Source organism: Embiotoca jacksoni, unplaced genomic scaffold, assembly GCF_022577435.1.
Source record: "Embiotoca jacksoni isolate LCO1_2020_lvr unplaced genomic scaffold, fEmbJac1.0.p SCAF_1, whole genome shotgun sequence".
Classification (NCBI taxonomy): Eukaryota; Metazoa; Chordata; class Actinopteri; family Embiotocidae; genus Embiotoca; species Embiotoca jacksoni.
Genome location: NW_027185229.1, coordinates 22,631,426 through 22,658,300, shown reverse-complemented (window position 1 = coordinate 22,658,300; position 26,875 = coordinate 22,631,426). Strand labels below are relative to the sequence as shown.

General features: G+C 41.3%; 1 protein-coding gene across 3 annotated transcripts in view; it reads right to left on the bottom strand.

Annotated features, from left to right (window-relative positions):
* The window catches only part of asic1b (acid-sensing (proton-gated) ion channel 1b), a 148,392-nt gene that overhangs the window by 15,343 nt on the left and 106,174 nt on the right, over positions 1–26,875 (bottom strand). For 2 of the 3 annotated variants that reach the window (XM_069147942.1, XM_069147924.1), the window contains 2 exons: positions 7,343–7,493; positions 2,775–2,902 (listed from right to left, as the gene is read on the bottom strand). In XM_069147942.1, the coding sequence (XP_069004043.1) occupies positions 2,775–2,902; positions 7,343–7,493 (279 nt within the window). Of the gene's footprint in view, positions 1–2,774; positions 2,903–7,342; positions 7,494–13,855; positions 14,631–26,875 lie in introns of those variants that run through there. The other variant, XM_069147932.1, reaches the window with a different exon arrangement.

The following is a 26,875-nucleotide window of genomic DNA, read 5'->3' as shown; positions in this document are numbered from 1 at the left end:
GAAGCAGGGAGTTGAATGAATGTCTGCAAACTGCATTAGATTAATGAAGAGTGAGCCTGCCAGACAATGGAATAAATAAACAGACTGAAAGAGAGACAGAGAAGGAGGAGAGAGAGAGAGAGTGGAGAATCATATTTAAGAAAGAGAAACTGTAGTAAAGGATTTACAATTAGTGTTGAAGAGGGAAAAAGTAATGGGGCTTGTGAGAAAAACAAAGAAGGACACTTTCCTGCAGACGCGACATTGGCAGCATGCAAAATCCTGCTGCAGCCAACACTGGGACGCACTCACTGGTAGTGTGAACGTGGAAGGACTGAGATCCCTCCAAAATCCACCACGTTCTCTCCTCCATTCATTATGCATGGCTCTGTAGCATATTAGGGGGTTGAGTATATGATTTGTCTGGCTGCATGCACGCCATCGTACCCGCAGAATCATTCACAGCTCAGAGGAATAACCTACATCCACTTTAATTCACTATTACGAGGCAGACTGGAGCACGTTTGTGTGCCTTACTCATGTTAAAGCTCCGTGTGTGGGGACTGTACAAGTTCCCAGGCTCTCCAAGGAGCCCGTAAACATAAAACACAGTGGCAAAAGTCTGTCGAGCCTAAAAAAAAAACAACCCAGCCATATTAAAGAAGGTAAAAAGAAACTGTGTCTTACTGATAGCTTTATGGCAATATTTTTGCCTTCTGTGTGACACACAGGATTGACGCCCTGGCCAAAGTATGATTTTAACATCCTTTATGTGAAAGAAGAATAACATTTTATCCTCATTTAAACTCCCTCCGTCCAACAAAAGCTTTGAGCAGTACCAGTGACAAATATGTTACTCCCTTGAGAGGCTCAATCACTGAGACACATGTACAGTGTGAGTGTGGATTTAATCTGAGTTTTTACAAACTTCTAAATACTAGCAAGTGTTCAGTTCAGGGATTACTGTAAAAAAAAAAAAAAAAAAAAAAAAAAAAAAAAAAAAAAAAAATTCTGTCAGCTCCACAAGTGAAAAAACTAAAAAAATGGGAGTTGAAATAAGTAGATGTTTGTGCCATCCAGTTAGTAGAGTAATTTGTATGGAGTGATAGTTCTCAGTGATTCCAGCACTAGCCATCTTTTCAGATTACAGTCAAGCTTCACATAAAATATCTCTTTCTGGAGCCTTACATACATTCAAATATTAGCCTTCACAGCCCACAGAGAGCATTGCTCATGAGTTCACAAACTCAGTTTGAGGCAACTGTTTAAATTTCAAAAGATGGAGATGCAAGCTGGCCGAGTAAAGTTCAGTAAAGCTCTCAGTAAACTGGGAGTGACGGGGCAGACAAGGGCAGAGGCATCGGGAGTGCCTGAGAGGCAAAAGAAAGATCCTCCAGATGGTTGTGGATGAAGGGGAGTGAGCAGTAGAGTGTGAATGTTACTGGGATGTGGGCCAGAGCTTGATTAACCCTGGCAGGGTCACCTGGGTTGTGCTGGATGTCTGATATTGATAGACACGAAACCTCCCCAAAGATATATCATGAACCAAGTGGGCCAGAATATCTCATCACACTGGACAACCTGATGCGGACTTACACACCACACACACACTCCAGTTTTGAGGGGAAACTACTGTATGAAGCCTTTTGTGCTGCACAAACTCTGATGTTCTGTCTCTTGAAGACTGCAAGTATTTGAAAATCAAAAAGTCTGAAGTTGCGGAGTGGACACCTTTACACACTTTATTTTTTTTTTTTTTAGTGCAATCAATTTACTTGTCAATATATGTTTCTAACTGTTATTGTTGTCATGACCACTTTGATACATATCCTGAATATTGCACGGCAAAAAAAGCAGAAGGTTTGTTTCTCTGAGCGAATAAAGATAATAATAAACCAGAGGGATTTGCAGACCAATCTCAAACTTTGCTGGAGAACGCAGCAAACACAGCTTCGTCCGTGTTGGTCGGCTGACCTGTATCATCACGTCTGAACCCAAAACATCCCCAAACAAATCTCTTTCTCTCTCAGATTTGCTGTCTGCCTGTTTGTCCAGATTGTATCATAACTGACTGATGTGCACCTAAAAGCATCCCTGTGTCTGTTTAAAAGAAAAAGGAGCGCAGGTTTACAACAATATCTAAGTTTTCCTCCTACAATACCAGCCGTGCTGATTTTAAAAAGATGTTTTTGCCATTTTGAAGTTTTTTTTTCTGAAGAATGAGCTGGCGCTAAACTATGTGCATAACTATGTGTATATATAAAAAAAAATATATATATATGTATAAAAAAACAACACTGTGGCAAATTTGCAACGCTGCCTCTCTAAATAGTTTTGAAGTGAAATATTTGCAGACGAGTATTTCCCAGTTTTGTGTCGTTTATTTGTCTCGTCTCCGGAGTTTAGAGACTTTTAGGGGGAAGCGAGGTTACCAGACCTCAGAAGCCTGCCACTCATTTCTGAATGAAAAAGATGGTATGTGTCGGCTCTCGTACCGTGACGATGCTAAAAATGTGACCAGTACTGTTTCTGTTAAGGTCATGATTCATCAAAGGTGACAGATAAAAAAAAACACAAGAGACTCAAAATACAGCAATTAGTTGTTCATTGGAGAGTTGGAATAATGTTCATGTTTTGATCCTTTGAAAAGTGCAACATGTTGTTTTTCCGTCTTTTAATCTAATGTTTAAATTTAGATTAAAAGCCTCATGATAACTTCTAGTCTTTGGGTGACAAAAGGTCATGAGGTATGTAATTGTATTCTAAGTATTTCTATCATCTTTCCTGAGACGTACCCGTTGTTCCTGACAAGAGACGAAGGTCTGAAACCCCGGCGCCACTCCGAAGCCCAGCTGGTCTATGAACGGCGGTTCGTCCTGGGTGTGGATCTGAACTTTGATCCCTGCTTCAAATGATGTCTCATCTGTTGACAAGAAGAGGTTAGGACATTTACAACGGGGTTGAGGATTTGTATTCACACATTGGCCTATGTGACCCAAGCAGCAGCAGTTTTTACTAATCAGATGGAAATAAAACTTTGCAGTGTTGGAAAATCTATCAGCCAGAGAGTAAAAGAAAAAGCAGCTGGGGACCTAAAACTTAATTAAGCCCAAAAAAACAAACATAAGAGAAATTGTAAAACTTGTGGTGTTACGCGAGAAATAGAGAGAAAAACTACTTGGGAGCGATTGCTTATTCATTACTGATAGCATGGTCTCCCTTGAATGACAAACACATTGTGGCCCTTTGAAGGTTAATAAAAGCTGGAATGAGGAGCGAAAGGATAAAGATGGACTTCCCGAATAAACTGGTAGATGACAATAAGTGCCTCACAGGAGCCTTCCTACAAGGGGAAAAGAGAGCGAACGGATAAATTATTAAATAAATGATGATGACGAGGATAAAAGGAAAATCAATACAGCTGACAGCTCCCTTTGCTCCGGCATTCTGCTGTATAGATTTTAAATGAAGTAGATGGGCCTCTTTAATACTTAGATCGGGGGAACATCACAATGACATGGTGACTAGAACCTATACTTGTGCAAACATATCTCTTTCACATTTGGAAAGACTTGGGACTGCTTATCGTGGCAGTGGCAGGTTGGATTCAGAAGATTTAGCTTCTTTGAGCCTTGGCTCAGGGATAAAGTTGGATCTCTGTTTCCTGCCGCCTTTTCTCCTCGGTTGTCACTCGGAATCATCTCCTGAGTACCAGGCTTTCTCACTATTTTCAATTAAATATGTGGCTGGATTTCAACAAGAGAGCTTCGACATAACTGTTACACATTGGTCTTTTGAGACAAAACCATTTTCTCCTGCCGCCCAGATAGATGCTTGAGGCTTGGAGCAGCACATATACATATGTAGTGCTCAAGGTTCTGCATGTGATCTTTAAGTCAGTGCCATCTGTCATCCTTTTACAACTGTTATAATGCTATTTGGGTTGAACACTTGAATGTAATGGGAAACGAACCAAACTTCACAATCTTCAAGCATATTCAGTTGCCTCAAAGTAATTTTACTGCACGTCCTTTCATGGTGAAATAATTCCAACTGTGCAAGAAATGCACAGAAAATGTATCTTCAGAGAAGTTGGTATAACCAGGAGCAGTTAACAATCAAATTAAAACCCAGTCAGAACGCCTGAAAAGAATGTAAATCATATAGGTCATGGTATTTCTACATTTTGTCCAAAGGCACCTGGATTTGTTTATTGAAGAAACTAGCTCCAAAACCAAAAATCTTCCTCTCTAACTGACTGGTGGGGAGCTCCAGGCTTTTAAGCTCTTGGGTGGTCTTTAACACCTCGACCTACCTGGCCGTCAACGCCTTAGCCAGAGATGACTGACGTTTGGAAAGAAGAGTGAATGAAGCCGTCTAAATCAAACTGGGAGACCATCGGGAAACAGTGGAGGTGATCACTGAAAATGCAGCCCTGGGATCCCTCCCCAGCCAGCTTATCACCCACTCACACCATGACTGGTGAGCCTGATGCCTCACATGACGGTCAACAACTCACATTTACCGAAACAACTCTCAAGGTGTTAACAATCACACACGATTTGAAAAGCCTGGGACTCCTCACCAGCTGTTTAAGAGTGAAAAAGCCTTTCAGATGAAAAGTAAAAACACCTTCAAGAACCTCAAACAAATCCAGTTATCTTTAGAAACACGAGCACAGTCAGCCAGCAAAGTTTTCAGGACTGATATTAATTTTCTCAATGGCATCCCAGAATCGTTCAATGGGAGCTGGTGACAGTTTAACTATCCAAATACTTTTTGAGACCACTAAATTATACTGTTGATGGCTTGGATTTTTGGTTTTTCACAGATTTACCTCGGGTGTGATCTTAACATTTGTTTGTGCATTCACAGTATTATTCTTCAACCCAGTAAACACCAATTTCTATGCATTAAATCTAGATGAATAATTTCTTGTTCCTATTCCTAAACTATCATTTCTTAAGATATGAAATTCAATGAAAAAGACTCAACACCCAGGTCCAAGCTGGTGGACCCACTTTGCTCCCATTGCGCAGGCCGGTCCCTTGTTTTACTTGCATCGATCTCTGAGTGTGTTTAAATGGGTGAGTGACATGTAAAAACTGTAAAACGCTTTGTTCACCCCGGTAGAAAATCACTATGCAAGTGCCATCCATTTAGTTTCTCCGGAATGAAATTCTGACATTAATGCAGTCATTTTGTCTTTTTTTCGAGCACTGCCTCACTGATCACCTGCTGGGTGTATTATCTGCCAAACGTCAAAAAGTTAAACTGCTGAATTAACAAGTGAATGAATGTAAGAGCAGGGGAGTGCTGCTGCGTCTACTTTGTATAATATAAATCTTTATTTGACCATCAAAGGAAGTGAATAACATTTATAACTGTGGTGATCCCAGGTTCTTGGCTATGAAGCAATAAAAGAGATTCAGTTTCAACGTGCAGTCCAGTCTACAGGGTAACAACCGATGAACCTTTTCAAGCCCAAAAATGTTGCACGTAAGGGAAATTGTGCTTCCAACCTCGTAGTAACGACTAGACAACAACTGTAATGTGGAAAACAATGGATATGCTGAATAACTCATTTAACATAAAATAACCTGCTGATGCAGGACCTCACATAATAAGTCACTTATATCCATAAATCCTTTGTCCCGGTGCATGATGGGAAGCTTTCCCAGACAACTATATCAGTAACATTATTGCCAGTGAGGTATTTTCGTCTTTATCTTTGTCATTTACTGCTTTCAAACGGAGGCTGTAGTTCATGTTTAACATTCTGGGGGTATTTTTCTTAACATAAATTGTAAAAGCACAAGGAAATGGTTGCAGAAGTAATGAGGTATATCACCAATCATTGTGACAATTTGTATGTGCTTGATGAATACCAGTTTTCTTGCTGTAAAAGACAAGTTCTGCATATGCTCTGATACATGAAGCCCCAGATGTTTGATCTGGCACATTAGGCACTTCTGGGCATCCAGCCAGATGAAGCAAACAGGTAACAAATGCTGTTATAACAGGATAAATCTGCGTCATCAGGGCAGTAATGTGAACAAAAGTGTCCGGTCCTTGGAAAAACAAGGTATAATATCAAAGGAAACAAGATGAGACAAAGACAAATGTTCCTCATTTTGTTACCTTCCATTGTTTTCAAGTAGTTCCAAAGAAACTCGGACTTTCAACGAGTAAGCTTGAGCATTGCCAACAACATATATAGCAAGCTCGAGATCAATCCTTTTAAAAAAGCAAAACCAAAAGAAACATTCATGATGTCAAGTTCAATACACAAAGTACTGACAATCGTTAATGTCAAAAAGTGAATTGTGACAGTCATGTGAATAAAGTGTGTCATCTGTATGTATTGTAGTTGCTGCATCGTTAGGTTTTCACCACTCTCTTGTAAAGTTTTCAATAATTTAGTAATCCTTCATTAAAAGGATTTAATATTCATATATTTAAATCATTTAGGTTTAGAGTAGACATAGATTCTATTTAAATATCTCGGCGCAGATCATGGCTTTCTGCTCTGTGCTTCATGTTTAATGATCATCGTGAGCACAGTGTTTTTATGCCGATTCTGAATTGTCTCTTTACATTTACTTCCCAGCACCAATAAACTATTGATACAGACACACAGCAGCATATGCAGCTTCATTAAAAAAGTTTCAGGGCCTTCAATGCTGAACAGAAGAGACTGCCGTTAGAGTCGACACTGAATGGAAGCGGTCGAAGCCTCCATTGATTTCATATCTGGCTGCTCTTGTTTGATTCATGTGGCTTTGAAGCCTAACTGACAAGTGATGCAATTAAGTGGCAAATAAATAAAGTTTTCATAATCAATATCCATCTGTCTTTATACAGGTTAGTCAATAATATCCCTGACGCAGTGGGTGCACTTCAAAAGATCAGAGGGTATAGTTTTTTACGGTTATTACTCATTATTAAAGTGTGAAGAACATTTCTGATTGAGAATTTCACTTTTTCGAGACATTAAAACACATAAATCAATATTTTGACCTGTTTGTTGTAAAGTATGCACCAGTTCACTGCACTAAACGGATTTAAGATTTTACAGTCACATCAAAAGACTCTCAGTGAGTGTAATGTAGCCCAGCCACGTCTCTATCTCAGGGATTAGAGGGGAATCCCTGTGATAGGTTTTTTTCCCTTGATACTTTTCAAGAGAACCAGCCCTGAAAATAATTGGCTGCTTTGGTGATAAATTGATTAAAAAAGATCTCTTTTTTAACTTAAGTCTTTGCTTGAGGGCAAACATAAAAACCAATCTTATGGTTTTAGCTGAGCTCTTCAAAACTGCGGATGGGATGTTTCGTGTGATGTGTCCTCCAGGTGATCTTACCGGTCTCTCCCCAAACAGGCAAGTATTCATCCTGCTGGATATCCAACATGAGCTCCAGGCCGTTGCCCGTCCCACCCTTCATCGTCACCAGCAGGGGCCGTCCATCTTGGCCTGAATTGAACGTGTAGCATTTTCCATAGCGTGTGAATATCTGAAATAGAGAGAAAAAAAATTGATTCTAGTCATAAGTAGCCTCAAGAGTTTATCGTAACTTTCACATTTCTGACCATTAAACAAAACTGTGAGTTTAATCATTCAACAGGGGATTGTATCGAAAGCAGCTGAACAGCACCTACTGCAACCTGTTCTTGCTACGCTATCAGCTGCAGACCTCAGAAGTCTTTGTGCAGAGATGCTGTTTTGACAAGCTGATCCCTCGCCCCTCTCAGCACAGCATGACACAGTATGTGCTTGAGTAAATATGACACGTTTATTTCAGAGGGGGATTTCCTCTGCTGAAGAAATTTCACACACGACAATGATGAAGGCTGACATCAAAGTAAATCTTTCATAAAAGTTATTTACCGTTTCTTTTTAAAGAAGATAAGACATTTTCACATCTGGAACAATAATCATCATTAGAGCCGACAGAAACCTAAATATCATACCAGAAATATTCAACATTCAACTTTTCAAGCTTTTAAAAGTCAATTTTCTTTGTTATATATGGCAGTTAATTGAAAATCTGTCAGTGTTGTCTGATTTAATGAGCTCAAATCTGAGAATTTAAGGCATTATGCTTGAAAAAAACCTGTCATAATTAATCAGTTATCAAAATTAAACAATTACACTGTACAAGGTGACATACAGAAATGTTTTGATTTGTCCAAAATCTAAAAATATTCCGATTAATGTACTACAATACTCAGAAAACCAACATATATTCACTTAGGAAGCTGGAACCAGAACATTTTTAAAATTGACTAAATCATTGAGCATTCAAACAATCATGAGCGTACTTTTTTTCTCTTCCACTGGATTTAAAGTATCTTGAAAAAAGTCACATCAAGCAAACTGAACATGCCCCATGTCGATTTCAATCTGTATGATAAATCGATGAACATGATGCATTCAAACTGTACCCGCCCTCAACCTGAGTGTGCCACTATATTCATAGATCTGGCATATTCTGTACAGTAGCATCCACTGGAGAGCTACAGTAGTGTGCAGCAAGGAACCGATTGGCAAAGACATGATTGCCAGAGAACTAATGGACATGTAATTGAATCATAAACATTAGGAAATGGAAAACCATGGCTGGGATCCAATAGTAAACATTCTTCCCCTTTGTCGTCAAGCCGCATGATTGTGAGCCCTGTGTCAAAGCATGCTAGCTCACAATTAACTTATTATTAACCTTCAACATTTTGACATTCATGAGGAAACAGTAAAAGGAAGAAGGGGAGGGGTCTGCGGAGAAGAAATAACACAAGCAGGGAAATAATAACTGAAATAAGTCTTTGTTTTAGTCCTCCAAAGGCTGTACTCACAACATAGAGCGGAGATAAGGATTCAATGTGAGATAGTGTTTTTTTTGTTGTTGCTGAGACTGCTTAAAAATGTTGCAGCTTTCTTTGTTGTGAATGTATTGGGAGGACATTGAGAACACATAAGAAGGCCTGTATTACAAGGTTGAGTTATGAATCACACATTTGCACTTCATGCCAAATTACTTAAATGTCACAAACACCAGATGCACAAAGCAGAGAAAAATTGCAGCCACGTCTCACAAAGGGAGAGTTGGTCAAATGTGAATCCTGCTCAGTGAAGTGCGTGGAGAAGAATGGGCCACGAAACGCAATGGATTGCCTCCCAAAGGCGCAGTTATGTAGGAGCTTTTAAGACGCAAAGCAGTGAAATGTAATAATAAAAAAAAAAAAAAATCTTCTGATACTCAGACACAATATGAGACGTGACCTTTCAAGTGCGTAAGTGGCCAAACTGAGTCAGAAGCAGTGTCGGCGACGCCTGCCTATGTGCGGAGACTCCTGAGCAGGATACAAACATCAATAAAAAAATACCCCCAGAAATCCATCTTAGCCCTGGAGTTTGCCTCTCACTGTAATCAGATCACTGTTTGTCATTACTCTTTGGAATATAAAGGCAAAGAAATCTTACAATATCACAGTGGCACTTCAAAATATCTGACAGTAACAAAACCTGCAGGAGAAATGTAATGTTTGATTTTTAACCATTTTAACCATTTGCCAGAAGACAAGTTTGAGCAGAGGAAGTGGCACTGCTGCTCACACTGAAAGCAGAAAAGCATTTGGCAGATACATGCTGGTAAAACAGTAATACGATAATAATTGTGTGATGGCGTGGTGTGACTGTGCACACATTTGTTCAATAATATGAATGGCTCCGCTCATATGGGAGAGGGTGTACAGTATTTGCTTGCGCATGTGGAGCCACCTCTGCGTGCCATCTGCGTGTATGTGTTGGTAATGTGACGATTGACTACAGGAGGCCCCGTAGTCAGAGTTGCTGTGGTAACCAGGAGGTTGTGCTGGCTGCATTGAGTGAAGAGCAGCAGCAGTGGGTGCCGGTGGTGACCTTGGGGATTCAGGATCTTCATTGTGTTCTGGAGCTCTGAGGTTTGAGCTTAGTCTCAACATGCTTTTTGGTGTCTGTCTGTTAAAAAGCCTTATTCAGCTGTCTGTCTTTTTGTCAGGGCATGTGCATCAGAAAATTATACTCCAAAACAATTCAACATGAGCTGTTTATTATTCAAGAAACAAAGGTTTGTTGACATTATGCAGAGAAAACCTCTAAATATAGTAAGAGTAGATTAAGGGGAGGGATGAGGCCAGTACTGAAAGCTGCTACACTGTGGTCATACATTTTTGACACTTGTTGCTATCAACTTTGTTGCTCATTTAGCATTATGGACAAATATCTGTGATCCTACAAAATCCTGCATTGCATTTGACTTTGTTCCACTGAGCCCGACACTTTGCATTCAAAATGGGAATCTTTTGATTTTCTTAACTTGTAAACACAAGAAAATAAATATTCAAATCAAGGCCACCTATGAGGAAAAATCACTGACAGAAACATCAGCATCTCTCGTTCTCGCCGGGTGTAGAAATGTCACCATCTTTCCCTTCGATAAATAATTCACAGACAGCCTGAATCTGTTAAGATGGCCGTTGGCTATCCTTCACATGACAGTGTGACAAGGATGTACAAGCTGTTCCCTAAAGGTGCCACGCAAACACTTTCCCTCCTCTCAGCGCCGAGCACAGATCTGCTATATGTTATGACGGTTTCATAAACAAACACCTATGGAGGATTGTCTGGGGTGAACTTCACAAAAGTAAAAATACGATGCGCTGACATTGTAATTGTGTTATAAGTTATAATTCTTTGGTAAACAAATATTAATACTATATAGCAGTAGATAATGAAGTATTTACTTTAATTTACTTTGCTGTTTATCTACTTTCTGTTATTGGTCTTTATCGTAAGAGTGTTGCAGAATACAAGGAACATCTTACAATATAATGCAATCCAATGAAACACCTCAGAGATCAAACATAACACAGATTTCAATCAACACATCTGAACTAGTTCCAACCAAGATTGAACAGTAAGCTTCTCAAAAACAATCTCACCTCAAAGTTTTCAGGAGTTGTTTTTGAGGAGAACACAGAAAAAGCCACTAAATGGACCTTGAGATGAGACTGTTTTGTCAATTACTCTTACAAAAGTCAACAATGAACTTTAGACCTCAACTTTCAGTCGAGTCAGTGAGACGAGAAATCCCTGGGGCACTCGGGATCGTGAAAAGCTTCAACACCTACAGCTCCAACTGACCAAACTCTATCTGCTAATGACGACCAGGTGATATGAAAGCTCGGGAATAGCTACTAAATGGAGCTTGACGTGACACCTTTCCAAATGTTATTCTGTCCGCAGGTTCTAAAATGCCTCTGGCTTGTTATCAGAAAGCAGCTGTGAGTTCAATGTGTCCTGGAGGCAGCTGAAGTCAAACTCGGAGTACACAGAAAGTTTTCCAATTAGGAAGAATCAAAGGAACCACACCTGTTTAATAAAATATCTGAGTGCACTGTCTTCAGGACTAATGATGCGGCTGTTTATGTTGTAAATATTGCAGGAATGATTGTGCGAAGTGTTGCTTGTAGAGACAAACTGTCTTGGTTTTAACTGCCTGGGACTTGCCTGTTTTGGTTTTCTGTCATTGGTCTCATTAGCATTGCTTCCAACAGGGATGTCTTTTGAGCATAAAAGCGTAAAAAAAATTATTGTAAATAACATGTCCAGCCCCCAACAAGACACACAAAGGTGGTAACCAGCTGGTGGACTACAGTAGACCAAACATTCAATAGGAATACAGAAAAATTACTACAAATGCCTGCTAATGATGCTCTGTGTCTGCTGGATATGTAAAAAGAAATCTGTTTCAGAAAAAATTATTCATCATAACAACTTCATAAGGAGATAATATGTCAATACTGTGTTGTGGTGCTTCCCCCAAATCTCTAAAACCTCAGTTAATGTGGGTTTAAGCAACTCTGCAAATTTAATCTAACCAAAGCTACTCCTCTCACTTGTCTTAGTTAATCGTAATTAGAAATCTTTGTAGCCATTCTGCACACAACAAATACATATCGAGCCCACAAAGTTGCTGCCCGTAGCAGTGGCTTTCAAAAGCACTGTGGTGAACTTGTGTCTCAACATGTCATTCACAAATTCAGAAAAAAAAGCACCCATCACACTGATTATCCAGACAGGAAATGAAGAGAGCAGATCCACCCTTAAAGGCTTCCCAGTAAGATTTAAGAAAAGTGGGCGGAGAGTTGTCAATCAATGGGTTGCACAGGGGGGATGAAAGCTGACAGCATGTTGTCAGATTGATTTCCTAACTCAAATCAATGTCTGTGAACTACGAGTGAGTAGAGACCCGCTGACGACAATTCTGTATGCATGTGTTGTTGAAGCAGGAATAAAGAAGGACAGAGCCACCGAATGGAGGGAAGGATGGATTGATGAGGCCGGTGGACTGTATTTATAGCGTTTCCAGAGAAACGCAGCAACATGGGGTGGTAGGGAGTTCCTGCACGAAAGTCAATACATCCTGAAATCTATTGTACGTAGCCAGGCTCACATTCCTTCTCCACACCTCACTTCTCATGTGTGACTGATTTCATTGGTCTGAATCATGCCGACAGCTTGCCTTGGCTTCCCCGAAGGCAATGAGGGCCTCATCGATTATCTATGCACTCGCACATATACCCCAAACTCAGCCTTTGGCATTATGTTTATCTATGAAATAGGCTGCTTTTGCTTGGTGACCCTTTAAAAACTCAGCATGACATGAAGCATTCTATAAGATGGTATTAGGAGGAAAGGTGTTTCACTGTGATAACTTGTTTTGTGATTCTAGTTGTGCTGCGTTTACATTTGAGGAAAGAAAAGTAGCTTTATGAGTTTTTGTTGACAGACTGAGAGCTGCCCCCGAGACGAGCCATTTCAGATTATAGATTTTCCTAAAAAAACCAAAAAAAACAAACACGTAGTAATGCTCTCTACAAATAACGGAAGAACCTGCACGATTTTCCAACAACAATCTGCATTTCAAACACCAGAAGAAAATCTACTTAACTCAAAACAAATTTGGGTAATGAGGTGGAAGAGAGAGGAACACTGACTTTCACATTGTTCTCAGCTCGATGATGGAGTGCAATCAATAGGGCTGCAGTTTCCCAATGAGGCCAATGCTAACTGCTCTCCATCACAGTGTCAGTGAGTGTTGTAAAGCGTTGCTAAATGAATCAAAAGTCTTCATTAGGGGCAGATCGGTCTCTTGTGGGCATAGGATTGTACACACATTGATCCAGCAGCGATGCACAACAGAGGAGGGACACACTCAAGAGCATGTAGTAAACACAGAAGGTTTTTATCTCCAGCGAAAATATAGAACTTTTTACAACTTGTGGTTTGGTGTGGAATTTACCGTCATAATTTGCTAGTATGGGACAAGAAGGAAGAATAGTTGAATACATTTTTGAACAAGTGATAGAGGGTGAAGAACAAAAGAGAATATGAAAATCATACCCACTTCTAATCTTGTCAAGTCGGTTTAGGAACAATATCACAGTAATATTATGGCGATGCAGTCAGAGTGAACTCTGTAGCCTGACACAAAACCAGTCCTTATAGAAATATCAGTGTCCTATATGTGGTTAGAGGTTGAGAGAGAGTTAATTAAACTAGTGAGGCGCATCACCAGGCGACAGGGCAGAGGGATGCGCATTGTGCATAGCCTGGTAACTGCATGTGTTTAACGCAAATTAATTACGCAGCCAACTGATATCTAGTCTTGCTACACATTAAAGATGGTGAAAGGTAATGACACATAGTTCACCCTCTGACTCTGGAGGCTCAATGAAAAAGGCTGCATCCACCTCTAAAGGCTGCATCAACCTGTTGGGAGTGGGTCGGTGAGTCAAAACAAACCAAAAAAAACAACTTTGGGAACACACTCACGGTGCTGAAATTGCGCGGCCCGCAGAGCTCTCCTTGGTACCGACAGTACAACAGCATCTCCTCCAGCTGGTGTCCTAGCCGGTCCAGCAGCTGCCTCATGGAAGGCTGGGATTCCCGCGGAGGAGGGAGGAAGTGGTTGAAGTCCAAAATCCGAGACAACGGGGACCAGGGCGGCTCGCCAGCTGCGCTCCCACCGCCATCGGTGGGGCGCACAGGGATGAGCGCCTCTCTCGCATCGGGGGACACCTGCCAGTTCCTCCCCAAAAGTCCCAGCCACCTCCCCGCGCTGAATATGTCAGTCTTCTTCATCCGCCGCGGAAGCAGGAGGTTCTGGTTACAGATGGTGACAGCGGGGAAAACGAGTCGCTTGGCGTACACCATGTGCGCCTTGGTGTACACCGGAGAGGAGAGCAGGTACCGCACTCTGTTTGAGGACCAGGTGAAGAGCAGAGCCAAAGCCGCCAAGAAAGCCAGCAGCCACGCAACTCTCCGCGGGTAGGAGCCGCTGAGGAAGATGTGCCTCAAGCCGTGCAAGGTGGTGTGTTTCAAGAAAAGCTTCCCGGCTTCAGCGAGGGAGCCCGGTCTCGGTTTCGATCCAGATGAGTCGCACTGGCACATTTTGGAGGAACGCTGGTGCGCGCTTTCAACATCGGTCCTGCTGTGGTCACAGTGAATGAGCCTGAACTCGCTTCTGCGCTCTCAGATGGCTGCTGGTTCGCAAAGACTTTGAAGAGAGAGAGAGAGAGAGAGTCAAGCGAACGCAGCTCCGCTCGGTCCTCTCAGGCACCGAGCAGCAGCTTGTGGGTGATGGGGGAGTATTTTGTCAGCCGCACAGCACTCCCCGAGCTTGTCCGAGGGGGTGGGGGTAGTGGTGGTGGGAAGCGAAGTTGTTCAGAATGATTTAGTGCGCTTCTGTGCAGCAACAGGAGTACGGGAGATTATTTCATCTAAATTACAAGCAGTTAGTCTTTGAAAATTCCTCAGAGACAATGGATTTAGTTAAAATCACGCATTTATATTGTAATGCCCGTTCGTTCTGTCGACCTCCTTATTCTTTAATTCACACTTTTTCATCTCCGCTTCTTTCTCCAACCTCACTCGTAACACACGCACACGCGCGCGCGCGCGCGCGCGCACACACACACACACACACACACACACACACACACACACACACACACACACACACACACACAGAGGAAAATCCCCAGTGATGTTTGCTGAATGAAACCACTGGCCTCAAAGGCCATTTGTCTTCCTTTTCAAGGCCGTCACGCACACACACCTATAGTCGCACACTCACGCCCACACAGACTAACGCACGTAATCACTGCTGGCTCACAATTTGTGTTCTTCCTCAAAATGAAACACTGCATTATGAGGTACTGAATAGACCATAGTGTCTTTCATTATTGTCCCACCCGTTGAAGTTCAATCATTGCAGACCAGAAGTCAAAGCAAAAACCAAAAATAAGAAAAAGGCGTAAACATTTTTAAAACTCAGGTGTAATAAACAAAGTTGACATTCCTGGATATATAATTCTCTGCTATGTTTTGGTCGGTGGCATGAAATATTGATAGGAAAACAAAAAGGAGCTGGTAAACTAACAGAAATCTTGTTGCACGTCTTCAAAGTTTCTCTCGAAGTCCTAAACTTCCACTGAATGATTTTTTTTTTTTTACCCTACAGTACCTCTGTTTGGCTGCGATGAGGCAAACCTGTTTCAGGCTGGCGACAGACACATGAATGCACCATTGACAAAGCGTTTTCAGAAAACCATCTCCCCCTTGAGGGGTGTTGGTTAAGTGGTGGTTCATGCTTGGTTGGTCATCACAGATAGAGTAAAAGCAGGACACCATGCAGGCCTGAGTCAAACCGTCGGCTCCTTCTTTTGGATAGTGTGTGTGTGTGTGTGTGTGTGTGTGTGTGTGTGTGTGTGTGTGTGTGTGTGTGTGAATTGCTTACACTGCATGACGAAGGAAAAAGATCTGAAATGGAAATGAATAAAAGGAGTGAGAGAGGGTGAATGCAGAGTACTTAGTAAATCAATTTTCCCTGTCTGTGGCTGTAAGTTCTAAAGAGTAAATCCAGTTTCTTGAAACTTGGGTAATTGCTGAGATCTAGAAACACAATGATTGAAAAGTCAGACCAGAAAAAAGCACCAGTTTAGCCAGATCTTTCTAAATCACTATTATTTATCGAACTGAAACTGATGCACCCAAAATGTTGGTAACAGTGCACTGCACACTGAAGACGGTGCGCAAACATCTACGGCAAGTAGAGTAGACAAAGGTGAAAGTCAGTCTATCAAGATAGGTACCTGTGATTGACGTTTAGAGCCAATCAATAAATACTATTCAATTCTCTCTCCTCTTTCAAATGAGTTCAGAGCAAGGCTGCTGCCAACCAAAGACGACAACTGCTCCAGATTTAAAAGGGACCTATTATGCTCATTTCCAAATTTTATATTTTTATTAGGGGACTCCACTAGAGTAGCTTGGCATGACTCGGCAAAAAAAAAAAAAAAGCTTTTACTGATGCTGTCTCGCTCTTTACCGGTCCTCTCTGAGTGTTTGTGATTCAAAGTGTGGATGAGCGCCTACCATGGGTGATCCACTCAAAGCTGATGAGTTCAGGGCTAAATTCACACCTGCATAACTTCACTGGTTCGTTTGCCGTGGGTTGATATGTGGTTAAGACTAGTTCAAAATAGCTGTAAGTGATGATCTCAATTAGCTCGTCATCTAGCTTTCTGCAGAACTGAAGACATTTTATGTGGCAAACAAACCAGTACAGTGACTCAATATCACCCACTAATTGAAACAAATAATGTTACAAGATGGGATGGGTCCTTTAACAGTTTTGTGTGTGTGTGTGTGTGTGTGTGTGTGTGTGTGTGTGTGTGTGTGTGTGTACCATTTTATTCAACCAGCAATGTTGATATTTGAAAACTGCAAAACATCACATAATGTCTGATGCAAACATTTTCAAAGCGATATCCGTGCACGGCAGCTGCAATCTGATTAAGGTTCGGAAAAGGTTACAATGAGGGGAACATGAATGGCAGGTTAAACTCCAGCCCTCGTGCCTAAAAGGCAAACAAGTCGCACACCTATAAACCAGACTGAATTTCACAGCTCGAGTTTCCTGCTCATGAATTCCTGCATTGGTGTGCTTCACATCGAGCTGTTTTTTCATCCAGGCTCTGCTTCACCAGAGTTTTCATGAAAGTCCACATAGTGTGTCTATGGGAGAAATTTCCAGCATAACTGGGAATACGGGATGTGATCCGGCCCCCACCAGCAGGTTAATCTCCTCTCATATTTTTGGGTTCATACAGGACACGGCCTCCTCACTCATACTTTTTACTGCCATTCTCTCGCCGTCGATGCCGCGGCACACATCATAATGTCCCTTCAGAGGATAATCAGGTCTTCTACTGGAGTGATTACTCATATTTCAACGAGCGAGGGTGTCACGGGGAATGGTTGGTCCACTGTGGGCCCATGATGGCTTCTCGGATAGATACCACCATTACATGCGGTGTTCAAGAGTTGCACCATGGCATTCAAGATGTGCTCGACTACAATCGTACAGAAAGCTGAATACCTGGGAAAGAAGGAAAGTAAGATGCTGCAAGAACAAGGCAGGCAGACATGAGAGAGGAAATCTTTCTTCTCGTGTAGTGTAAACTGATGCCTAACTGGTTTAGGCTTAACAAACAATGAGTATGACTCTGGATTAAATGTAACTAATATTTTAATGAGGCTGTGGACAGTGCATCAGGATTCACAGGAGAACCTGCCTGACACTTGTGGCATTTAACAGTGTTTGTTCAAACCTGTTTCCCCAGCCAGCTCATCAAGAGGGAGACATATCGAGGAGAGGCTCTGAGCAACAAGCTAATCCGTCTGGGTGAAGGGATAATGATGTACTTGCTTGACAGAGAAACACAATCCCACAGCAAGAGTAACAACAGAATAACAAATGCATGCTGCTCTGAAACCACAGTTAGAGCGTTTCACTAATTAACCTTTTATGAAAGCAAACAGGGATATTCTTTAAGGGACCTTGGAAACTTACCTTTCATCTACTAATACCTAAACATCTGTTAATAAATATCCTTTTTGATTGATTGGTTTCGAGAATAAACCATGTTTTAACAAATGGAGGCATTTTCAATTTTTTTTTCTTCTGATTCATTTCAGTGAAAAAAAGAAATAGAAAATGAATTACACATAAAAAGCAGTTTCTTTGATTAGTAGTGGGCAAAAGAAAATGCAGACTTGAACTGAAAGAGTCTTGAATTTTCAGCGTTGTGTGTGCTCCCATGGCAGAACTTTTAAGACTATAAAAATGCTTACTTGCTTATTTCTTTTAAGAACATCGAGTTCAGGCATCCAAAGGCTGTTGCTTAAAAAAGAAATACACCCATTGCTTTACTCAGACAGTTCAGCCTTCATTGGAAAGTGCAGATCTGTCTCTTGTGAAGTCATTTTAGTGATGTTATTGAGATGAATCTCAGAGCTCGTAAGCATAAAACTGACATGGACTATTGTGAACACACTGATCGCGTGCAGAGTAAATTTATAGACGCATTTTTGTGTTCCGACCTGTAAGCAGCTCGACAGTGAAGCAAAAAGAGGCGTAATCACAGGAAGATACTGCGTCCACAAATGTCAGTATCCGTTGCAAACTGATGTCATGAATTTCCATTGAGGGCTATTAAACACCACAGAGTATAAGTTGCTTGATCGCTAGGAGCTAATGTGAATGAGAGTAATCAGCACATAGCTGTTTTCAGGGAGGATTTTCAGCTTTGACAGTTGCTCTAAATGAGAAAACGACTTCAGTTTCAATCAGTGAGCCCAGTGAAGCAGTGAACGCTTAGACGCCAACTGAAGACGAATGAAAAGGCACTGACAAGCACAGAAATGTAATAGCTGCCACTTGACGTCATATTTTACCAGTTATTTCAGCAAACCGGATTACACCTTTTGGCATGTGTGCCACGCTCAGGGTCTATGTCGTGTTTTTTAGACATAGAGTTCAATTTTAGTATTCAAACCTGTGGTGCACATTTTGTTGACTCACATCAAAGAGCTACCTGCTGGGTAGTTCAGACTTTTTCTATATTTATGCAAAACATTCCTGGCTGCTTTATGATTTGTGTTTTTTGGTGTCTTTATACACTTCATAATTTGTTTCCTTTTCTATCTTTTTTTCACCACCATAATCTTGGGACATTGAACCTTTCTGCAAGGTTATATACATACTGTATCATAGTATAAACAGACAATGCAGATTAGCGTTTACACAGGAGATTTCTGTATTTTTGCTTACGTGGGTGTACCTGCATGTCTCCACACAAAAAGGTTTTCTTAGACACTGTGCAGTGGTGCAACATATTGGTACGTGTACTTGTACTTATAAGTCTATATGTGGATAAATTGGTAGATATTAGGAAAATGCATTTATCTGTATATATTTTTGTTTTATGTTTCACCCATCTGTGTGGGTGGTGAGAGGATTTGGGAGGTTTGGATGGTTTGGGAAACAGGTAAGAGGGGCAATCTGCACTGCAGCATGATGTAGCACAGTCCCTCAATATGCGTATGTGGTATATTCCAACCCTGGGCTGTATATTCAAGAGAGTTGCTAAGCACAGACCTGTGGATCTACAATACTCATGTTTACATTCAGTAAAGATAATCGCATAAGACGAACCTCCTATTGAGAGGAATTTCAGCCCAAGAGATCACAAATGCATGAACATTTGCATTTTCTTTTTTTTTATGTGAAAAGGCAGTAATAGGAGAGACATGATGTTCTGGGTGAAATAGGTAAATAAACCTTTGGGATCTGTCTGACTGCAAACAGTGATGGCAAAATGTTTGTTTGTCAGAGCACTGGGTGGAGAGGCTTTCGGCACTCAATCAAACTGTCATTCTGAGCCCAGGTCGGGGTCGAGCTGACCAGTCGGGACCTTGACATGTGCAGAGTCAAACTACTTGCCACAAGGCGAGATACGCTGCCGAGCTCCACTCCCAAGCTCTCTCCTTACCTCTGCCTCTTAAATTCACTAGGCTATTTAAACTTTATCATCGGATCTCCACTCTCGGTTTCCCTCAATATTTACAGTACAACTCCCCGTCTGTTTGCTAGGGCATATACCCAACACATTTCCCTTCGTGCTGCCATTCTCCACCACATATCTTGTAAGTACACCTCCCCCCCACACACCTTTGTTCTCTACTCTGCCTCCCTTTCCTCCTCTCCCTCTGTGATCTCCATATTCTGTCTGCTTCTCTTCGTTACTGCTCTCTCTTCTCTGTCTACCCCTGGGAATATTCAGCGGCAAGGCATCCACAAGGGAGCAGGCAGAAAGACAAGAGAGTGGGAGGGAGGTGTCGAGGGACCGAGCAAAGGGAACGGAGGCACGGGGAGCAGCAGCAGTCAGAGTCCTGTAGCTGCGGGGGCTGCAGAGGAGCAGGTGGTGATTTAAGGACACAATTTTGAGGATAATTGTGTACATGATCTGCTGTAAGGGACAAATGCCACAAAGGACACTTTTCAATCTGCCGAGCGATAAGGTAGAATTAAATACCGTTTGCCGCTCCTCGGTGAAAAAAAATATGCGAAAGAAGAGAGTCAATGGAAGCAGCTCAGGAGCTCACTGGAAGCTTGTGAACACAGCGAGCCTCAGGCAGTCGCATTGAAACAATGCTGCGTATTGTGTGACATCAACATCACCCCGAGCATAAAAAGTTAAAAAGCCATATTGTGTAAGTGCTATGAATACATGTCCTTGGTTATAATACTACAATTATTGAGTGCTCTGAATGCGGTACAGCCAGTCCTATGAACAAGTAGAACATCCTCATCTACTGTCATAAACACGAAGCAGCCTTATAGTCATTTATTTGTACGCTGCATCTCACATTTTGTGGGAGAATAATGTTCATTGGCAAATAAATGTTATTATTATTGGCTCACATTGGCTGAGTAAACATAAACACAACATCTAAATCTGTTGAACTTCTATAAAAAAAAAGGGAGGCTCTACCAATTTTACAATTAAATTGCAATTTACCGGTCGTAAAAAGGGCAATTAAGCCTGTGAAAAAAGCTTTATAATGGCCAGTCTGGTTCTGGAGGAACTTTCAAAAAAATCAGTGAAAGCAATATTATGTTGCATTGTGTAAAATGCAATGACCAGCAGTTTTTAAGTTGAACCCTTACAACGTCATATATGTCAGACTCATCCGTTTGCTGCTGGAGTGTCCTTTTGAAATACTGCAACACCATGAACGAGAGATTTTAACTGTAACTCCTGAAGAAAAAAATAAAGATTTTAGTTTATCAGTTTTTTTAAAATATTTTTATCAAGGTATCAAGGCTTTGTATTTATGATTCTACTGGGGTTGTACTGCCATGGTTTGACTAATAAATCACAGTAACATTGTGTTATCATGCTATTATGAGATATTTAATTAAATGTTTAAATATGTTTTAAGACATGATTTTATTTCTTTTTCAGGTGTCTCTAATTCCTTTATCATTTAAGAAAGGTCACTGCATCCGAAAGCTGCTAATTTTCCTCATTAAGGAATTTTTGCAGATCTACCGGCGTACAACGAAGTGCAGGAACAACTGACAACTAGTATATATATTTTTTAAAGAGAAATTTACATGGAAGAGCTCAGTCTAAATTTATGAAAGAATATATTCAAATTGTTGTGGGCCTTTAAAGCCCATGTTGACCCATTTTACAGTGGTTGGTTGTACATTACAAAAAGCTTTAGAGCTGTTTTAGGCACAGTGTGAAGCCTTTGAGCTGTTTTACAACTAGCGTGTAAAGCGGTGCTGTGGGAAACATTTTGCTACTTAAAAACCCTTCAAAAATAATATTACTTTGGCGTTTACAAGCTCTGGTGACCGAACATGACTGAACCCTGGACACGTTGGCCTCAAAAGCCTGTTTTCTCATGCGGCGAGTGCGGCAGCACCACCGTGTATATTGGTGATCTGTGATGCATCAATGCATTAATCTGGAAAAGGATTCAAGGAGACCAAGCAATAAGAGTATCCCTGCCTGGATGGGGAAACATAGGATGCCATGGCTAATTCATCTCGGCAGCATCATGACAGCTGCGCAAGGAAGAGTTTGGGAAAGGGGAAACGGTTCTGATGAATGACTTTCAGAGTACGGCCGCTAGCTATAGCAAACAGTCTCCCAGTCCCCACAGGCCTGATGCCTGCTATTTGCTGCTCAGGGAGAAATGAATGAATGGCCCTTTGTGGAATAAATGGTCCCTTTCTGTCTGACATTTACAAATGAATGCTTCTTGTAAAACTAAACCCATCAATTTGTTTTATTAGTTGTGGAGGTGAGTTTCCTGTGTGAGAGTTAAAAATGATGTGGCTGTCATAAGCACAAACACTAATGGTGATTTAAGACAAGGAGTGGCCATGGCTAATTTGGATGGCAAAAATATCTTATGCAATTAGAAAACTACAACTTTAAAGCTTCATCAGTCAAATAAACAGACAATAAAAATGCTTAAAGGAGTAGTTTAACAAATTGTGGGATTATGCTCACCGTCTTTAAATGTGAGAGTAGAGATGAAAAGATTCTTGTCAGTCATATCATTTTTTTAGCAGGAGGTACTGAATGTGCTGCAGCACTTGTCCTTGAGTAACAACAGCTGTACCTATTAAATGTTTCTATCAATTATATTTGCTCTTCTAAACCGGGGGAGCCACTGACACACGGATATCATAAGCCTTGCACGCACAAGAACAAACGTAAACTGCAACAGTATGAAGAAAGTTTCCCCCTCCGTCTGCAGATATGTATCACTTTCAATCAATTTAAAAGACATAATTGCCTCCAGCCCCTCACTGGCACGGCTCTAACCCCTTCAGAATATTATCCTGACTTTGCTTTGGATTTTTTATGATCAAGAACCAGAGAGATCCTTAGGAGATATCCTGTCATGTTAGATTTATTTCAATCTTTATCCAGGTACAATCACAGGTTTATCAGCAGATTCTGAGAGACGGAGAACAGAAATAACACACTTCTTCGATGTCCTGCCTGGGTGCATTGCTTCACAGAAGCTCCTCATCAGAATTTATTCATGTCTAAGGTCTTTTTGTTCTCCCTAAAGGCTGTTTTGATACATTGATACATTGGTAAACTCATTAAACTGCAGGCAAGAGGTGAGTGTGTTTGTGCTACACCTTATGTCAGTGGGACGTCAGACATGCAGCGAAAGCAGGAGTAACGAAGAAGGGTCGGTCTTTGGCCAACTGGCTGACAAGTCTCTGGGAAAACTGACACACACACACACACACACACACACACACACACACACACACACACACACACACGCACACACAGCAGAAGATGCGCCAAAAAGGATGAAACAGACAGTCCAAAGCTGCACGCCGGGATACGCCTAAATGGATCTTTCATTTTGATTTCATTTTGGTGTGCAGTATAACGGTCCCTCTGGAGATGCATTTACTGAAAGCAATATGATGGCTGATGTCTTCCATGAGTATGTATTGTATATAAAGGGGTAGCAGAAACACTCACTAATTGCTGGAGTGATATATTTACTTTTCCACTCTATTTTCCCCCTCCGTCTGAAGCTGGCTGAACAGTGATATCCTGATATAAACCTGTGGTTAAGGATGCGGGCATTTAAATCAACAGGGTGCACCCTCCTGCTGGTATCAGTAATTCTATCATAGCATGCTATTTAAGCACACGTTATTGTTGTTAAGATTGGCATCAGCTGTGCTTATTAGGCTACGGTGCTGGATGATATAATGAACCCCTCCTCTCGTATTGCCCAAAGGCAACCAGGCTGACTGCCGACATTGACTCGTCAGATCCTGGGATAAAATAACAGCTCAGTCAAAAGATTGTTTCTGCTAACATTAGCTCAAGACTGCTCATTTACATTTAAGGAGGTTTGCTGCTGCTCTTGTCTACAGTGGCTCACAGAGAGTGAGCAGATATGTGTTCAGATTCTCAAATAACAAGGTTTACTGAGGACACTGTTATTGTAGTAAAGGGATGAAACCTGTGATGTTTCGTTGGGACACAGTACAGCCTCTTGAACCCCGTCTCACTCTTTTAATTCCGCCTAAAGGGGGAATTTGTTTAAGTCCTTTCTAGTGACATGACTTGTACACTGACAATGTTATCGGTTATCCATTCAAAGTGGGACTACAATGTAAAAGATAAAGTTCCTTCTTCTTGGTCAGATTTGTGTTGCCTGTTACAAGCTCTTCATAACACCGCACACACACAGCAGGTACAATGAACATACTGTACCTTTTAGCTTTGATTGAGCTTAGACTGAATGAGGACTGTGATTTTTTTTCCCCTCACAGATGTCATTTGAAAGGTGAAGTGATTACAGGGACCATAACTCCTAAAAATACATTTCTAGTTGTCCAAGTGTTACCTTGAGACAGACGTAATATTCGGATACATTTATAGGCATGAGTATTGTTTTAAGAAGAAACTCAAATCTTTTACATCATTTTCGGGGTTGATAATAGGTATTGAGGGCTCTTTCTCTTTCTTTTTCGCACCACCAAGAGGAACTCTGAAGTGACATTAAAGTGGCCAGCAGTTGGTGTAGCAACGCCACTGCTGTGTGACAAACAACAAAATCAACAATCAACAAAATGTTCCGTTTTTAAGACTAATGTTAAAAGCTGTTGTTAACGGCTAACGTTGACCAACAGCTATTTATTAAATGGTTGCCAGTGCTGAATTGGCTAATGTGTATGACCAATTAACGAACCCTGACGTCCCTATAGTTCCTCTGCTAGAGTTCTTACCCGAGAGTAGAATCCAAAAGTCCCTCAAAATGACATTTTCTTCCTCCAACGGTTCTTGGAAATATTAATCTCTTTAGTCCGAAAGCGCCTAATATGTTTAAGACCTGCAGTCTGTCAAGATGTTTATGAGTTTTGTGGTCCTGTTGTGACCACAAATAAATTTCTGTAGCTTCAAGTTCAGCATGGCCTCTGATCCATATAATCACCAATCAATGTAAAACTGTCATTAAATGGATGTCACGGTGTTACAGAGAGAGTCAACTACTGAAAGGCGTGATGGAAAAAGAATTCAGAGGAATTTAACATATAAAGTACATAGACAAAACCTGATACTATGTTTTTATCTCTCCTCTTGTGTTGCTTTGTCTTGTGCACACACACACACACACACACACACACACACACACACACACACACACACACACATACGTACATGTACATATCCAAACACACAAGTCTAGGGTGAGGTTAGACGCAGTCATCTATGAAAACCTGGAGAAGAAGAGGCACCGAATATCAGCTCGGCCGGAAACACATTTCATCCTTTAGGTATCCTTACCGACTGCACACACGCACGAGACGTGCGCACACACACACACACACACACACACAGAGAGAGAGCTAACACCAGAAGAAAGACACAGACACAGGGAGTGTCAGCGAATGAGAGAAAACACTGAGGCAGAGTCCAGTGCTCTTAAAAGAACACCACCTCTGACATCCATTCTGTCATTTGAAGCCAAATGTTTTATTTCGGCTCCGGCACAAAGTACAGGGAACAATCCTGTAAAAGGCCATTAAGGCCCTCTCATCAGCCTAATTAGCTACTCATAAGTGGCTATTGGCCTTGTATAGGACACTTGTCATATGTCTTATTCATATATAATCGCCTCGAGAGGACTGCAGTTTCTCTCATTTGAACATCATTAGGCCTCATCTGTCTTAGTCTGGGAGTAAAGTGAAAAGTTCTATCCTTTCACTTATGCTACTTTAGCGATTAATTAGCATTTGTGTTATGAAGTGTTGGCTGATATTGAAGAGAGGCCGTGATGTAATTGTCCAATTTAACTGACCCCAACTTTATATCCAATCGGACTCATCTTTCCCGGGAGCGAGGGCTGCTGCACCTCTTCTCACCAGCCCGCAAAGAAGACTGATGAGAGATTTAATTAAAATGGGGGCATTTGAAAACACTGATCCATCACTCGGAGAGAGAGAGAGAGATAGGACATCGTGGCAGAGCGCCATAGCGTTTCTCCTGCTGGACTGTGGACTGTGGTCCTCCCTGTACAGAAGAGAGAGAGAGAGAGAGAGAGAGACAGAGAGAGAGACAGAGAGGGAGAGAGAGAGAGGGGGTGAGAGGGAGGGAGGGAGGGAGAGAGAGAGAGAGAGAGACACTGCGAGTTCCTGCCAAGGCCGCTCACACTCTCAGCTCATGTTTGATTTGTAATATTTATTTTCTAATCCCCACAACACAGAAACACAGTTTAATCCCTCGGGAAAACGGTTCGTTCAAAAAATAAAATGTAACCACTTTGTTTCCACTGGCAGCTGCTCTGCGTCTACATGAAGCTTTAAATGGATAGTGGTCACCGCAGCTCAGAGGCTCTGATGTTGTCCCGCCGTGGGAATTAGAGGGTTTTTAAAGATGGGATTAACCATATTTCTAAGAGATTTGTTGTAAACAAAAAGAAAAAAAATAAGAATGCAGCATCTGGGAGCCAAGAACTCCATGAAAGCCTCTTTTAGGTTGTGCAATAATTGTGTAACACTGCCCCCTTGTGATCACTGTTTGACATGAGTGCTTGCCAGCAAAAGGGGAATTAATACTGTTCATGCTGACAAGAAAAATGTATTGCTGGTAGGCCTTGAAAACAAAGTAGAAATATGATGGGTATCAAGAGGTGCCAGTTTAAATAATGAGGCAGTATAAATGAGAAGAGAAGCCTTCTGTGATGCATTTGATATTGTGTTGTATTGTAAGATGATGCAAAATTATAACTACTTTAAAGTTATGTCGTTGTTATAAACTATAGATGTGCATTAAAGAAGGCAACTGTGAACTCCTGATGTGAATTCAGACAATAGTGGCAGAGAAGAAGAGACAATCACAGACAGCCAACTGAATTTTGAGTGTTTGTATAAATATTTAA